At 34.6% G+C, this 18330-nt stretch overlaps 2 protein-coding genes across 2 annotated transcripts in view; one reads left to right on the forward strand and one right to left on the reverse strand.

Annotated features, from left to right (window-relative positions):
• The window catches only part of LOC106867656 (serine/threonine-protein kinase PRP4 homolog), a 35765-nt gene extending 26797 nt beyond the window's left edge, over nucleotides 1–8968 (forward strand). Inside the window, exons 10-14 of the mRNA XM_014912587.2 lie at nucleotides 1638–1775; nucleotides 3232–3385; nucleotides 4749–4863; nucleotides 6630–6868; nucleotides 8522–8968. Of these exons, the coding sequence (XP_014768073.1) occupies nucleotides 1638–1775; nucleotides 3232–3385; nucleotides 4749–4863; nucleotides 6630–6868; nucleotides 8522–8725 (850 nt within the window). The 3' untranslated portion in view covers nucleotides 8726–8968. The remainder of the gene's footprint in view (nucleotides 1–1637; nucleotides 1776–3231; nucleotides 3386–4748; nucleotides 4864–6629; nucleotides 6869–8521) is intronic.
• A 1652-nt stretch (nucleotides 8969–10620) lies between these two features.
• LOC106867658 (surfeit locus protein 1) overlaps nucleotides 10621–18330 on the reverse strand; it is an 18224-nt gene continuing 10514 nt past the window's right edge. The window contains exons 5-9 of the mRNA XM_014912591.2: nucleotides 17773–17845; nucleotides 15210–15257; nucleotides 13450–13567; nucleotides 12639–12720; nucleotides 10621–10762 (exon numbers count right to left, since the gene is read on the reverse strand). Coding sequence (XP_014768077.1) covers nucleotides 10654–10762; nucleotides 12639–12720; nucleotides 13450–13567; nucleotides 15210–15257; nucleotides 17773–17845 — 430 coding nt within the window. The 3' untranslated portion in view covers nucleotides 10621–10653. The remainder of the gene's footprint in view (nucleotides 10763–12638; nucleotides 12721–13449; nucleotides 13568–15209; nucleotides 15258–17772; nucleotides 17846–18330) is intronic.

The raw sequence follows: 18330 nt of genomic DNA on the forward strand, positions 1-18330 counted from the left end.
TGTGTGTGTGTGTGTGTGTGTGTGTGTATGTGCGTATATGTTTGTGTGTCTGTGTTTGTCCCCCCAACATTGCTTGACAACCGATGCTGGTGTGTTTACATCCCCGTAACTTAGCAGTTTGGCAAAAGAGACCGAAAGAATAAGTACTAGGCTTACAAAGAATAAGTCCTGGGTTCAATTTGATCGACTAAAGGTGGCGCTCCAGCATGGCCACAGTCAAATGACTGAAACAAGTAAAAGAGTAAATGAGTAAAAGATAGTAAACATTCTTTTTTAACTGAAAACATCATAGGACAGGTCTCTTCCAGAAATTTTCTTTTTTTTATATCGGTGTCCGTGATGTTTTGTAGTATATCTGAAGCTGGTGAGGTTAAGGGAAGAGACATCACAGCTTATGGTTTACTGTAGTAGGAAGTAGCCCATAAGATATTGAGTTCTTCTCTCACAGAAGACCTGGTCTAAATACTTTCAACAGAGTGCATTCTACCAGCCAGGAAGTGATGCTAAACAGAGTGATGGATCATAATAATTTAAAAGTGATTGATTCTTTTGTATTTCTATTTAAAAGCTACTTAAACATGTAAAAACTCTTAGAACAAGAAGAAAATTAACTCTCTGGACTGAAATAAAAATAATCATAGCAATAGTATAATTATGTTATATATCTCTATTTTTCTATATGTAATGTATATGGAACAAGTCTAAAGGAGATGATTCATAAAATTCTTTGATAATTGAGATTCAGATTTGTTTTTTATATAATTTCAAATAACAACTCTTATTCTTTTTGTATCTTGTCAAAGTAGCTGTTTTTTCAGTATGTAACTACATGAAGATGTTATGTAACTGATGAAAATTGAATATTTAGGAATGTAGTAAACTCTTGTAAGGGGTTTAATCATTTGAATATGTAAATATAAATTTGAATTCTAGACAAAGATGAGAAGTGTATTGAAAGATAAACAGTCTTGTGTTGCTGTAGGTATGCAATAAAAATAAATGATACACTATATTAAATGTGAGTCAACATTTCTGATCTTAATGAAATTTCGAATTAATTTTATGTTCAAAATTTTGAAGAAAAAATATACTTGTTGTTCAGTGTTACATTTTAGGTACTTGCAAACTGAATTAAGTATGCTTGGTACAATATTTGTCTTTGGCTTAACCCTTTAGCATTTAAGTTTGCCATATGTGGCTCAAATATTATCTGTTTCATGTTCAAATTGACCAGCTCCAACCTCTCACATCTACCTATAATATCATTCTAAAACCAAACAGTCACATTACTGAAATCTCAAAGCTACAAAATAATGCATAATTAATTCAAAACAATATGAATAGCCAAGAATTTCATTTGACAGTAATCTGAATTTAGCATTCAGATTACTCTGTCAAATTGATTGTACAATTTCAATTTTATGACTGCAATCTCAGTCAAAATAAGAAATAACTAAATTTCAGATGATGCAAAGAGAGTTGAGAGATGTGTTGTATGTCTAGAAAGCATTTATGTGGAAAGTAAAGAAAAAAATTTTTTTAATGGGGTTGTTAATGATATATTTGATTTGTTCGTATGTAAATTGTTATTTTAATGCTCTACAGCCATCTTTAATTTGATAATTCATTGTTTCCAGGCATAAAACAGGTTTGAAAGAACTTGAGTTCCTTCGTAAATTGAATGATGCTGATCCTGATGATAAGTTTCACTGTTTGCGTTTGCATCGGCATTTCTTCCATAAGAACCATTTGTGTATGGTATTTGAGTCTTTGAAGTAAGTAGTAACTCCAGTTTTCAAATCTCTTATATTATATGAGATGTGTAACTGTGTGAAATTATACAGTGAATGGTTGTTGAAGAATGAGTTGGAAGAGGAATATGTTCCATCGAATGCTTTGTGTTAATTTATGAGAAAACTCTTAAGTTAGGACAGCTACAGTATTGATAAATGCTATATATATGCACAATAAGCAAATTAGTGATGATGAATGAAAAACTGACAGGAATTCATCATCATCATCATCGTTTAACATCCGCTTTCCATGCTGGCATAGGTTGGACGATTTGATTGAGGACTGGCAAGCCAGAAGGCTGCACCAGGCTCCAATCTGATCTGGCAGTGTTTCTACAGCTGGATGCCCTTCCTAACGCCAACCACTCCAAGAGTGTAGTGGGTGCTTTTACATGACACCGGCACGAGGGCCAGTCACACGGTACTGGCAACAGCCATGCTCAAAAAGGTGTTTTCTACGTGCCACCTGCACAGGAGTCAGTCCAGTGGCACTGGCAATGACCATGGAAAATAAACTTGATAGACAAAAATGACTTGGGACAAACTGCCTGGAGTAAACTAATAATAATTACAAGTTAGATGATGTAATATTAAGGTATATAGTAAACTGTTGTGTTACAGTCACATCCATTGTGTATCAGGATGGAAATATTTGTTTTTAATGACAGTGAAAGTTTTTTGGTTTAATAAGAGTAGTTGGAGAGAGATTGGCTGGTGGTCTAAAGTAATGAATTTTATCTAAAAAAAAGTATCATTTTTCCATCAGCAGAAATGTCTATATTAGCTGTGGCAGGTGAACTATGGTTAATATTATGTCATTAAAATGTCCATGGCAGTGTGGTAAGAAGCTTGCTTCCCAACTACATAGTTTTGGGTTCAGATCCACTGTGTGGCACCTTGGGCAAGTGTCTTTTACTATAGTCTTGGGCTGATAAAATCCTTGTGAGTGGATTTAGTAGGCAGAAACTGAAAGAAGCCTGTCGTATGTATATCTATGTGTGTGTCTTTTTGTCTGTGTTTGTCTCTCCATCACCACCTAACAACTGGTGTTGGTGTATTTATGTCCCCATAACTTAGAGGTTTGGCAAAAGAGACTGATAGAATAAGTACTAGGCTTAAAAATTAAGTCCTGGGGTTGAATTGTTCAACTAAAACTCATTTAAATTGTAAGCTATTATTACAAGAAAAGAAAGAAATATGCCATGTGAAGTTTTTCTATTAGTTGATGAATTCTTTACACATTCTGTATGGATAGGTTTGCTGATATAGTTTATGCAACCACAATTGTTGTAATTTTCAATTTTCCATCCACATTTATTGTATATTTTCTTATTAATAACTTTTTTTTCTCATATAACTTATTTTATATAAATTTGTTATATCCCATTCAATATGTATTTTAATAGATTTTTTTTATCAACCATCTTATTTTACTTAGCATGAATTTAAGAGAAGTATTGAAGAAATACGGCAAAGACATTGGTTTACATATTAAAGCTGTCAGGTCATATTCCCAACAACTATTTCTAGCTCTCAAGCTTCTCAAGAGGTGCAGCATATTACATGCTGACATCAAACCAGATAACATTCTTGTGAGTATAATTTATGTATCTTTTGTTTTATCTTTACAACAGTCATCATCATCATTTAATGTTCGCTTTCCATGCTAGCATGGGTTGGACGATTTGACTGAGGACTGGTGAACCAGATGGTTGCACCAGGCTCCAATCTGATCTGGCAGAGTTTCTACAGCTGGATGCCCTTCCTAATGCCAATCACTCCGAGAGTGTAGTTATACACTATAGTCATGTGTAATTATACATTTCTTAGAACAGAAGTAGAATAATTTTCTCAGGGAAAAAAACTCCTCCAAAAAAGCAAAAATTAAAACAAATTACTTTATATACTGGCATACAGAAAAGAATTTAAACTTTAAAAAAAATCACCCCAAAACTAGGGGTCGTCTTATATACCCTGTGTAAAATTGACACCTAAGTGACGTCACTACAGTAGTGTTTACACCAGTCAGGTACATTTGATGTGTATTATAGTAGGTAATATACAATATCTGGCCACTTTTTGAGAAGAACTGGATAAATTTTAAGTAACCAAGACAGCAAAATTGTTGTATACAAAGTTTACTGATTGAAACATAGTTAAGATGCTATTGAAGCACAAGAAAAGCAGAGGCTTCAGGGGCCACTGGGGCAGTTACAGCTCACCCAACCCCTTTATCTATGAAGCTTGTACCTTTCAGCACTCAAGCTATTTTCCATGAAAACTTGGTGTAGTCTAAAAAACAAGTATAGCTCAAAACCTACTTTTTAAATTGGAATTCCTGGGGATCATCTTGTACACGTAATCGTTTTATATGCTGGTATATACAGTATATATTATTAAATTTTGTTCAGATCAATATATCAGAACCCTAGATGATAAATGAATAAAAGGAAAGTACAATGAATTACAGTAATACCAATAATTATCCTGTATCCACATTAAATCATGTCCTACTAAATAAATATGGCCATGTAGCTCTTCTGAATATTTGTATTTGGTGTTTCACTTGTATTCATCATACTGGATCTACTATCTTCATTGAAGTCACATTAAAAGATTAAACTTGTTGGAAATAAGCTTTATAGCAGTCCTTGCAGTGTCACTGGTGCTAAGCTGTATCAGCCTTTGCCTTTCCCCTTGGATAACAGTGGCATGGAGAGAGGAGGCTGGTATGCATGGGCAACTGCTGGTCTTCCATAAACAACCTTGCCTGGACTTGTGCTTGGAGGAGAACTTTCTATGTGCAATCCTATGGTCATTCATGACCGAATGGAGTTTTTACCTCTTTTTTTTTTTTTTGATCCCACTCACATTTATATGAAAAAAAGAAACATTTCAACAATAATGATAATGATGTATAATTTTGTTAATGCATTAATCTTTTTTTTTTTCTAGGTGAATGAAACTAAATTAGTTTTAAAGTTATGTGATTTTGGTTCAGCTTCCCATGTATCAGAAAATGATATTACACCTTATTTAGTTAGTCGATTTTACAGAGCTCCTGAAATTGGTATGTATTAAAATGAGTAATTGATATTGGATTGTTTTATTTCTTCATTTTCCATTTATTTATGATTAAACAGTTGACTAACTATGGCAACCGAGAGTGTTCCGAGTGAAAATGGGAAACTGCCTGTTCATCAACCCATTTCTGTTTCTTTACTTTGTAATCTCTTGATAGTGAAGATGTTGTAATCAGATGTAAAGCAGGCACAGGTGTAGCCTTGCAGTTAAGAAGTTTGCCTCCTACCATTTGGTCTTAGGTTCTGTCCTGCTATGTGGCATCTTGAGCAAGTGTCTTCTACTATAGCTTCAGGTTGAACAAAGTCTTGTGATTGTGGTTGGATTTGGTAGATGGAAACTGGAAGAAGCTTATCGTGTGTGTTTGTATGTACCCTTGTCTTGACATCACATGACGATTGCAAACAAGTACCACTTTTATATGGGTCAGGTTGTTCTTTTGTAGTCTTCCATGCAAAACAAATCTGTTGAGAAACTTATTCAACACAATGTAAAAGTGTTGTGTGTACACATAAACTTGATTATAGTGTTAGGTTTTTCTGTCAGAAAATATATTGAAGTCCTTACAAATTCTCAACTATTACAAGCAGTTATGAAATAATTATTATGAAATAAATAAATAATATATAAAATGCGATAATTTTGACTTATCTAATACCCATTTTCATATCAATAATAGGAAAGCTTAAAATATGATGATAATGAGGATGATTAAGAAACTTTTATAGTGTGCAGTTACTGTTTTCTTAAAGAGTGTATGCTTGTGAAAATGTATATTATCATTAATATAAAGCAGCATATTTGCAATTATAGCACCTAGTTTTTTTTCTTCTACATTCTGACAAAAATTTTGTTTCCAATTCATCCAGGTTCACTAAAATACCCACCAAGCATGCTCAACCTCACTCTATAAAAATTGCCTTTGTACTAATGTGAGACATTTTGAATGACAGATTCAGTAGAGCAATGAACAAAATGCTTTGTGGAATTTAGTTATATTCTGAGTTCAAATCCAGCAGGGAATGTTTTTTCATTGTTGCAAAGTTTGATAAATTAAAGCACCAGTCAAGTACTGGTGTCTGTTTGATTGACTCAACTCTCACCCAGCAAAATGCATAAGCCTTGTAACAGTAATTATAATTGCAGTATGATAAAGAACATGAAAAGTAACAAAAATATACCAAGGCCTCAACTTCATACACAGTCCAAAAATAACTCTGCTTGCTTCAGTAGATATTCTGCACAAGATAACTTCAATTCAGTATATCTTGGTTTGTCATTGTGTTTGTGCATATATATATATTATCATCATCATTGTCATTTAACGTTCGTTTTCCATGCTGGCATGGGTTGGATGGTTTGACTGATGTCTGGCAAGCCAGAAGGCTGCACCAGGCTCCAATCCAATCTGGCAATGTTTCTACAGCTGGATGCCCTTCCTAACACCAACTCATGCTGGCACCGCATAAAAAGCACTCAGGCCAGCACCACTTCAAAGGCATTCATGCCAGTGCCATGTAAAAAGCACTTTTGCTGGCACCATGTTGATGCCACATAAAAAGCACCTATGTAAAGTGGTTGGCATTAGGAAGGGCATCCAACCATACAAACCTGTCCAACCCATGCCAGCATGGAAAACAGACATTTAATGATAATGAAAATATATATTATTTATTTATTTATGTGTTTCTGATATATGTAAGTGTGTGTGTGTATATTTAAAAAAATTTTATAAATGTGTTTCTGATTTTTCAGTTATTGGCATGGGCTATGAACATGCTATAGACATGTGGTCTGTTGGTTGCACTATCTTTGAACTGTATACGGGAAAAATTTTATTTCCTGGACAATCAAATAATGAAATGCTGAAATTTATGATGGATGTAAAAGGGAAAATGCCTAACCGTATGGTACGCAAAGGAATGTTTAAAGATCAACATTTTGATATAAATTACAATTTCTTGTATCATGAAGTTGACAAAGTAACTCATAGGGTAAGTACTATTTTATTTTGGGCTAACTTTTGAGCTTTTATTGAAAATCTAACTAAAAATATTCTTTAGGTTAGCTCTATAAAATTCAGCGCATACTAAGTTAATCTGAGATGGCTTTGTTTGAGAGCTATAGTTTGCTGAATTAGTTGAGAACCAGAAAAACATGCAAATAGCCTCTGGTAAAATTATTTTAAATGTAACTCTGTGTTCTTCTTCTAACTGTAATTGAAGCACTGTTACTGCTTCATACAAACATTCTCGGCTGCATCCCAAAATGGATCAGGTTGATCCACTAAGATTTACTAAGTCCACCTGATGTATTGCATTACTACTTCTTGTCATCCTCAACAAAAGCCTCACATTTAACATTTTCTCCAAAACTTCAGTCTCTTGGATTCTATTGCTGTTAATATTTTTGATTTAAATACCAATTTACTGAAATTTAAGATGATCTTTCAACTGCATCAATTTTCACCAATCTAGGAGATCCTACAAAAGTCATGAGTGTCATGTCCCTTTCCTCTGACTAAATCAGTGGTTCTTATAAAATTTTGCTGTTAAAATTTAAGTGCAATAAATTGGCTTATTTTCTACAATACACAAAAATACTTTCACAATTTTTTATACAATTCCTAATAATATTTAATTATATAAATATCATAGGATTTTGTTAAACATTGAATGGGTATGCAGATCCAGTAGAGTAAAATAGGAATCAAAGGGGTCCATAGGCAAAAAAGGGTTGAGAACCACTGAACTAAATAATGAAATAAAAGCTGATGAAATATTGTGGTTATATCCTGTAAGAACTTCATCCATTTTAGATGATAGAAACCTCTTTCTCTGGAATTAATAGTGCTAATTGTAGGGTCGTGTCAGACAATTGATTCCAATTATCACATCAGTGTGAAATTTTTCTTTTTTTTTTTTCTTTAAAATATTGAATCAAGTCCTTTTAAGAATATAAATTTATTTTTTTTACAATCTAGATAAGTTTTCAACAGAAAATATGTAAACAGATTAAGTGAAAACAAATACAGCTAAAGAACCTGTTTGTCTGTAACAGGAATTGTTGCAACTAGTATTAAAACTTGTTTTTGAAATCAAACGAATTATCTGAAAATTGCAATCACCAAAATGTTAAGTTTATATACATTAATTTACATTTGATGGATATTTGTCCTCATCTTGTTTGTTGTTAACACAATGTTTCGGCTGATATACCCTCCAGCCTTCATCAGGTGTCTTGGGGAAATTTCAAACCTAGGTTCTCATTCCTAAGGTATTTTTTGATGTTATTATTATTATATGCCCACGGGCATATGGTGTAGTGGTTAAGAGCGCGGGCTACTAACCCCAAGATTCCAAGTTCGATTCCAGGCAGTGACCTGAATAATAATAATATCGAAAACTACCTTAGGAATGAGAACCCAGGTTCGAAATTTCCCCAAGACACCTGATGAAGGCTGGAGGGTATATCAGCCGAAATGTTGTGTTAACAACAAACAAGATGAAGACAAATATCCGTCAAATGTAAATAATGTACATAATTTCTCATCTCTTAAATATAGAATTGTATGTTAAATTTATGATTTTCTCAGAATATTTTGTAATTACTTAAAGATCTTACATGCTTCATACATTTTGTTTCAGGAAAAAATAACAGTGCATAGCAGCATCAGTCCAAGTAAGGATCTTCTTCAGGAGCTTGTGGGATACCAACGGTTACCAGAAGATCAGTTACGTAAAGTAACTCAACTAAAGGACTTATTAGAAAAAATATTGATGCTTGATCCCAGTAAACGTATCAGTATAAACCAGGCTCTTACTCATCCCTTTATTCAAGAAAAAATGTGAAGACAAGGGATTTCACTGATGGTTGACTCTTCACTGTTTCTCATTTTCTTTCCCTTTATCTTCATATTTAAAAATTCAAGACATTGTAAAAGAAAAATGCTAAAATAAAAAAGTTCTTTTCACTTGTATAAAAAAAAAAAATTAAACCTCCAAGTAGTATTTGCTCTAAAAATAGTTGAACTGAATTGTTAATATTGAGCAATGCAAATGTTCATTAAATTGAGGTAAATATGCCAAACCCTTTTCACATTGTTGTTCTCTTTTTTGCATTTCAAAAATCTTTTTGTCTCTTACTTTATCTCTCATAGAAATGTTTACAGTGAAACATATACTAGCTGAGCTATTCAAAAGTTCATATCTAGAAATTAAGACATCATATTTTATTCATGGTTTCTTTCTTTTGTTCTGATGTTCAATTTTTCCACACTGGCACAAAGTGGACAATAATTATTGAAACAATTTTCTATGAATGGATGCTCTTCTTGTCAGAATCCTTGTTCTACAATTGTCTTTATTCCACTGGTTTTCACATGTTGAAACTACCAAGCAGTGAGAACATATTGCTTACAGAAGATGTAAACAAACATCATAATTTTTGCTTCAAAAGTGATAATATGATGACATGGATACAAATGTGCATCTGTACACACACACACAATGGGTTTCCATACAATTTTTGTCCATATTTCACTCACAAGGCATTGGTCAACTCAAGGCTGTTGTAGAAGACACTTGCTCTTGGTGTCACACACTGAACTCAAAACAAAATTTTGCACCCACACAGCGCATACCTGTGCCTGTAATTATCATCATCCTTTTGCATCCACTTCCATGCTGGCATGGATTAGATGGGTTACTGCTGTTTTCCTAGATGGGTCAAAGAACTTTTAAGTTTTTTTTTAGAGTGGGGGGATGTCCTTTACAACCTATTCACAGGGTGAATTGGGTGCATTATATCATGGCACCAGCACTAAAGAGGATAGGAGTGAAAAAGTGATGAATAGCAAGAAGCCTGTTCTGTCCTGGCTCTGTTTCTCTCTTTTGACTCCTCAGTCCATAGCATAACACAATTGTAGCTCTACTCAATTGAAAAGGATTGTAGCCTTGCAGGCTACACAACAACTTCACTAGTGCTGGTTCCATGAAAAAAAAGGCACTCAACACTCACACACACAATATAAAGTGGTTGGCATTAGGAATGGCATCCAGTCATAGTATCCATGCTAAAGCAGATATTAAAGTGCGATGCAATTTTTGGGCCCATCAGATTCTGTTAAATTGTCCAACTCATGCCAGCATAGAACCTAGATGTTAAAATGATAGGCTTTCTTAACATTAACCATTTGACAGAAATATGTTTGACAAATAGCTGGCTTCCTAGTTAAACTAATTCATAAGTACAATTGTTTTCTAATAAGAGTAGAGTAAAACCAATAAATTGCTGCTAACTTACTGCTGGTAATTATTTTATCAACTCTTGTAAGAATTAAATACAAAGTTAACGCTAAAAACATTTGATCCCACAAACAGGAGACACCAAACTAGATGTGAAAAAATTTCTCTAGTGATCTGTTCTATTTAGATTTTTAATAAAGATTTCTTGTATGAGAAATTTTAAACTGAAATATATGTACCTTTCCTAAGGCTTTAAGCAATGTGAAAGAAGTGCACTTGATTTGAGTAATGTAATAAGTTTTTACCTTTTACTTGTTTTGGTCATTGGAGTACAACCATGCTGGGGTACTGCCTTGAAGGTTTTAATTCACACAAATTTATCTCAATACTTATCTAAGCCTGGTAATAAAATGTTTTAATATATTTGCTGATATGACTTGATAGTGCACAGTCTTGTACCAAGTTCTTAACAAATTTGAGGGGAAAAAAAAAAGAGAAAATTTATGAATACATAAATATAATTTATTCAAACACTATGAAAATTTTCTTGAATTAATTACTATATCAGCAGGGCGCTGAGGAGGTGGGGGTCGGCGAAACATACGGTACCACATCCATGCAGTTATAGCACTTAATGTGTACCTGTGGGCAAAAAAAAATATATTAGTAAACAATTTTTAAATGCAAACACTTAACATGCATTAAAATTATATCATCATCATTCTCATTTTTGTATGATAATATTCAGGAGGCTGTTGTCTTTAGGTTTACATTATCAGAAATAACTATAAACCCCTATGTGTTTTGTTTTGCTTTCCTTTTGATCTCCAGTACTTTTCAATATCTAAGATACTGCATCAAAAGTTGCTTTTAGGAGATAATCTATCCTAATTTTAATTTCTGTCTTGGCCAGCCAGCCAGTTATTAGAGTGTCTGTAGAGTTGCTACAACTAGTTTAAATATATATGTGTATGTGTGTGTGTTTCAGCAGATCATTGCTATGTAAGAAATCATAAAGCATCACAGTTTGTACACAAGCATTTTGTTTTTCTCTCTGACAGAAAGTTTTTGTTATCAACAGAAGTACTAGCTCCCTGAACTTTCTCCAGTTCCTTATTACTCAAGCTATTATACTTCTAGGGTACCTTCCATTGCTAATTAGGTTACCTAGATAATGAAAGCTATTAACGATTCATAGGAGTCCTTCCAAGCATTTGAAAGAATCTATTTCCTGTGTGCTCTTAATGTTTATTGTCCCTATGTATCTGTCACACTTTCTAACTGGGATCCAACTGTACCAACAGTTCGGTATCTGTATGGAATTACCCCCGACTCCTTTTCTCCATATCAAGCAGGGCCATTTCCTTGAAGGTAAAAGGGTCCTTTCTGCTTACTAATACCCTACACTTTGCTAAGTTTACTTTGAGGCTTCTCAATTCTAGGTTTTGTTTCCATTTACACATTTACACACACAATATATATTGGCATCATTTTAACCTTGACTTTTCCCTGATCACATGAATTAAATGGAATTTGTTGTGGTGGATTTTCTATGGCTGGATGTCTTTCCTGTCACCAACCCTCACCTGTTTCCAAGTAAGGTGATATTTCCAGATATGCTTTTATGGAAGATTAGAAAGGAAGTGCATTACTTGCATGACGATGACATTTGCTTACAACCACCATGCATGTCAAGGCAAAGAATCAGTAACACACATATAGATGGGCTTCTTTCAGTTTCCATCTCCCAAATTCACTCAAGGTTTTGGTTGTTCTGGGGCTATAGTAAAAGACACTTGCACAAGGTGTCACACAGTGGGGCTGAACCCCCAAACCACACCATGTGATTGGGAAGCAACCATCTTTCCTCCCACACACACACATACATATATCGTTTTGTTTTTCAGTGCAAAAATCAGCGCAGTGGTAGCAGTGTGTATAGTCTATTGTATCTGGTGTAGTTACTTTGATTACAAATCCATACTAGAACATTTCATAGGAGAATGTTACAAGTCTCTTACAAGGATCATCGTACAAATGAATGGGTGTAACAACAACTAGGTAAAAGATGACAACTGAACATTGTGAAAAAACAAAAGCTCATCTATTATAGTCATATTTGAACAAGGAATTCTGGAAAACATTACCAAGGAAGGAAGAGTAGAGGGTAGTAGATCAAGAGGCAGGCAAAGAACGCAATGGATGGACAATATCATAAGCTGGTTGGACAAGAGTGGCAATGCAGCTGGAGGACTTGTGCTTAATCCAGAAGACTTTTGTTTATAGTGCCATCTATGCACTGCAGGCATACAATACATGATGACAATGACAACAAGCATTTCTTACAGCCATCTTCATAACAACACAACCAGTGCTGTAAATTTCTAACCTTAATACCACAAACACACTAACTTGACATTAGATTTCCTTCTTTTTGTAATATAAACTATAAGAAAAATAACAAATTTACTGTCCCATATGTTTAACGGAAGTGGATCATGTCAATACTCAAACTCACCATGTAAATATGTAAGTCAGGTGTTCATTTCTGAGAGTAACTTTTGTTTGTCCACCAAGTGGGCCACCAGGCACTGTGCTGTCTGTTGGCAAAAATAATGAAAAGGCATATTTCAAATGAAATGGTAATTAATTACAATGTGTGAATGAATGATAAGCGTATTAATAACCAGAATTTTTACCAACATTGTAATGTAATTACATGAAATAAAGTTGGAAAAATGAAAGAAAAAGAAGACATTGTTGCTTTTGTTTACAGGAATAATCTATAATCTACTGAGTCAACAAATAGCCTGTGTGGTCACTCAACCTATAAGAACCAGTAATCAATCTCTTTGGAAGCCTATAAGCAATTATACCGTTATTCACAAAGTGCAATAAAAAATAGAAGTACTACTGCTTGCCGTGTATCTTAGACCTTAGAATTATATCGTCTTTTAATTTTCAGATGTTAACAAAAGATGATTGTGGTGGTCTACCTGATAACATTGATGGATTGTTAAATCATAATTTACCATTTTTCATGGGTATCAAAGCATTTTTCTTTTAACCCTTTAGCATTCAGATTACTCTGTCAAATGTAATGCTTATTTATTCATTGTTTTCAAGTAATCATGCATTATCTTGTAGCTTCAAGATTTCAATGATGAGATTGCTTATCTTTAGAAAGACATTGTAGGGTAGGTGTGAGAGGTTGGATCTGACCAGTTTGAATGCAAAACAGGTAGAATATTTGGGCTGGATATAACCAGTTTAGATGCTAAAGAGTTGAACACTCTTCTGATAATTGTTACCATCATGAAAATACTTACGAATATCTGCATCAATGAAGACTGGTGAGCTTCCGCAAGCCTCTGCCATAGACTCTATATCACGTAACATCCAGTAACCATGTGTTTTAGGATCATTACTTGGGGTCATCATTCTTGGCTACAAGAACATAAAAAAAAGAGAAAAATAATATAAGTCAACCTAGTTTTTAATCTTCAGGGAAAGGGCAGACAGACATTATTATGCGGTTAATATGTACAATCATGATTATGGTTAAAAAGTTTTCTTTGCAATCATATGCTTCTAGATTCAATTCCATTGCACAGTACCCTAGAACAGTGTCTTCTACCAAAAGCCATGGGTTGGTCAATGTCTTGTAATTGAGATTCAATAGGCAGGAACTATATAGAAGCCATATATGTGTATATCTTTAAGTAAACCAATAAACTGGTGCTTGCAAACAAAAATTCCTTCAGCAAGCTGGCAGAATTGTTAGCATGGCAAGCGAAATGCTTAGCAGCATTTTATCTGTCTTTGTATTCTGAGTTCAAATTCCGCCAGGGCCGAGATAATTCATGAGCCTCCTACCCTGAAATTGCTGGCCTTGTGCCAAAATTTGGAATTTAATATTTTCAATACCCTAATAACACAGACAATTCCTTATCATTTTTACCATCAAGAACCAGTAATCAATCCCTTTGGAAACCGATAACTAATTATACTGTTATTCACGGAGTGCAATGAAAATTACAAAAACCACTGCTTGTCATGTATCTTAGATTTTAAACCTAATTAAAAAATAATTATTGCTTTCTAGCATGGATCTCAAACACTAACATAGCTAGAGGTGTGCCGCCTGGGGTAGCCTTTCAGTTTGCTGCCCCCGGATGCCACAAAAATCACACATTGCCTACAGCAGATCCAAAAGTAGTGCCCCTTTACAAGTACTGCCTGGGGCAAGGTGACTATTTTGAAGTAAATGATGTTAAATCTTAGGTAAATAAGTTATTTTTTATTAAACACAACTAGTCTATGCCAGTGGGTGTAACCAGCCCATTTATGAATACCTCTCATTCATTGGACAATAAACTTTGCTTGTGAAGATCTATTGAGGCAAATGAAATCAAAATCGGTGACGTGGCCGATGATAGTACCACCTGATTGGCACTCGTGCCAGTGGAACGTTATTGCTACCACTTAGACCAGACAGTTTGAAGTCTACATCGGTTCATCCATTTAATACAAACTACTTATATAATTTCAGTAGCTGTTTTTTCCAGTTTTAACAGAAGCAATGCGTGGACCATGTGGGCAGTCATATGTACCCCAGGAAAGGGGGTCTTCTGCTCCCAGGGGCCCCATTACTCATTATGTGAAAAATTTTAGGAGTCTAAAACCATCTCTGGAACACAAGTAATGTGTTCCCAGTTTGGAGAAAATCAGTTGCAAACTTCAGAAGTTCTGTGGGTTTACACACACACATCCTCAGTTTTATATCTATAAAGAGGTAGAGAAATTAACATTAGTATGTCATCAAGAGTAATGTCCCTTTAACCAATGAAGCTACCAAGTTACATGATCATTTGTATTGTTTACCCAGGAAAGAGGGTTTTCTGCCCCCAGGGGCAGAATTTCCAGTATCTAAAACCATCTCTGGAACATAAGTAATGTATGTCCCCAGTCTCGAGAAAATCAGTTGCAAACTTCATAAGTTTTACAGGTTTACACACACACACACACATCCATCCCCAGTTTTATATATATTATGACATATTTCAACATACAAACAAGTTTTACTTACAGGGTCAGTGCGACGTACTACACCAACTATTTCTACCTCATCTTCGATCTGAAATGAATTAATTTTATTACAAGATAATGTCATGTAACATTAAACAAGAAATGAGGTAGTTGTTTAAGCTCAGGTCAACATTCATTAATGTGTTATGAAAATAACGAATAAACAATTCAGCAATGATTGGATAACAAGTGAGGAAATAATTTTATATTGCTATGAAATAAAAATTTTATAACTGATACAGAACCAAAATAGAAACCAATTTTCCATGTATGCTGTGTGCACATGCACAAATTTTACAACTGGTGCACAAAGAGAAAGAATATGGGCACCCAGGGTTTTCAAGATGAAAAATGTATTTTTTAATTGAAAGAATTCATCATGTAATTTCATAATAAAATCTTTAAGATAAAGTGCATTTGCTTAGGTGATCAATATGATATTGAAATAATGGCTATTTGTATGAATGAGCACATACTTCACAAAAAAACCCCCAAAATTCGCACCAACAAATTTCTATACACACACACACACACACAGCAAAAAGTTAGAGGGAACAATGGTGGAAAATTTTTTAAAGCTGTACATATAACACTTGCTGGTAACCCAATCAATAAGCCCAGCATTAACATCAGCTCAATGTGGCAACCTTTTCTCAATGATTAATTTAAATACACTAAAATTGTAACTTTAATTGTACATGCATCACGGACTAGTGAATAAGAGCAAGTGGTATTACCCTTATTTCTAAAAATAAAACTTCCTAGTACTGGTATTTATGTACACATTCAGAAATAAGACACATTGAAAGATTAATGATCAAAACTTAAAGTACATGATAATATATTTTTAATCACTAAGATCAGGCTAATCATCTGAAAAATTATAATCTTATTAGCTTGTCTTAGACATTTAGATATTTATTCAGTTTTGCTTTTACCAACAGTAAAATTTAAATGCAGGCTTGAACAACAACAAGGTGATTTATAGTTTAAAAAATGACATAACAGAACAAATTAGATGGAAATATTAAGATTGCTTGTTATCATTAAGTTTGTCTTTTGAAAATCTTGTTTGAAATATCAGACAAACTATCAGAATATTTAAAAAAAGACTCAACTATTTGATCCAAGAAGCAATCAATACATCAGTTTTATCCTTTCCACTCAACAGAATACCTAATTCCATATAACCCTCACATTCATCAGTTATAAAAGCAAGATAACAGTTTATTTTAACCTTTTAGTATTCAGATTACTGTCAAATGTCATGCTTATTAACATTCTTTTGAATTAATTACGCATTATGTCATAGCTTTGAGATTTCAATGATGTGATTATTTATTTTCAGAATGACATTGTAGGGTAGGTATGAGAGACCAGATCTGGCCAGTTTCAACATAAAACAGCAAGAAAATATTGCCTGGATATGGTTGATTTAAATGCTAAAGGGTTAAACTCCCTTGATATTTATGGAATGAGACGACTGGGTGCAATTGTTTGGATGCTGACAATTTGGCATGATTGACTGGACATTGAACCTGTTTTGGTGGTGGCTATTTTTGGCACTGGAGACAAACACAAGCTCACACCCACATGCATAAATATACATACACTGACAGAGAGTGGGAGATAGAGAGACATTACAATTTAATTCTATTCAACCCAATTAACATAAACACCTCCCTTCTCCTCACATACACGAAATGGAGAGAGAGAGGTGTTTGTAAAAAGAGGGGGTCACACCATACATCTTGATGTTTCTCTCTGATTTTTCTGCTCACAGTGACAAAATCTCAATCCCTTCTCAGTTCTACTTTGTCCAAGATGTACAGGAATTCCGTGTGAGAAATTCACCCTTTTCTACATTTCATCTATATTTCACCAACCATTATGTACTCTTTACTTGTTTCAGTCATTTGACTGCGGCCATGCTGGAGCACCGCCTTTAGTCGAGCAAATCGACCCCAGGACTTATTCTTTGAAAGTCTAGTACTTATTCTATCGGTCTCTTTTTACCAAACCGCTAAGTTACGGGGACGTAAACACACCAGCATCGGTTGTCAAGCGATGGTGGGGGGACACAGACACACAAACACACATACATACATATATATATATACATATATACGATGGGCTTCTTTCAGTTTCCGTCTACCAAATCCACTCACAAGGCTTTGGTCGGCCTGAGGATATAGTAGGTGCCAGGCAGTGGAACTGAACCCAGAACCATGTGGTTGGTAAACAAGCTACTTACCACACAGCCACTCCTGCGCCTATGTACATAAAGTGAAGCAGAAAGTTAAATGAAGTTTAGTAGTTGTGATTGTAAAATAGTTGTCAACTAGAAGAAAAGCAAAATTTTCCCAGTGCCAAATGGTTCTGGGTACAAAATGTCTGAAGTCAAATAAGTCAGTTTTGAATCACTAATGCCAAATAGGTAGGACCAAAACAGCTGTGTCAAAGTGTCTCCTATCTTGATATTTAACAACTCCTATTTTTTAACAAGGAATTTTGTATTGACTTTTCCAATAATCATTGAAAATTTCACTAAATTTACACATTACCTGCCCTTTTGGTCTGGTTGCAGGAGATTTCTTTTTCATAGGTATCCAGCCTCTATTCACCATAATAATCATACTGAAAAAAAAAATTGACAGTAAAAACAAACTAAAATATATATAAATGTAAGATAGGAACGTAAAGTAACAGCTGTTGAATTAATTTCCTTGCATATTAACTCATAATCAAAAGGAATTTTTTTTCTTTACGGAAATAAACTGTATTTTCATGCTTGACATCAACTCTGAAAAAGTCAACAATATCGTGATGGCACCTGTGCCCAGCGTCGCCTTTCTGGCACTTGTGCCCGTGGCATGTGTAAGGACTTTTGAGCGAGATCGTTGCCAGTGCCGCTGGACTGGCTCTTGTGCAGGTGGCACGTAAAATACACCATTTCGAGCGTGGCCGTTGCCAGTACCGCCTGACTGGCCTTCGTGCTGGTGGCACATAAAAGCACCCACTACACTCTCGGAGTGGTTGGCGTTAGGAAGGGCATCCAGCTGTAGAAACTCTGCCAAATCAGATTGGAGCCTGGTGTAGCCATCTGGTTTCACCAGTCCTCA

The sequence above is a fragment of the Octopus bimaculoides genome, chromosome 1 (assembly GCF_001194135.2).
Source record: "Octopus bimaculoides isolate UCB-OBI-ISO-001 chromosome 1, ASM119413v2, whole genome shotgun sequence".
NCBI lineage: Eukaryota > Metazoa > Mollusca > Cephalopoda > Octopoda > Octopodidae > Octopus > Octopus bimaculoides.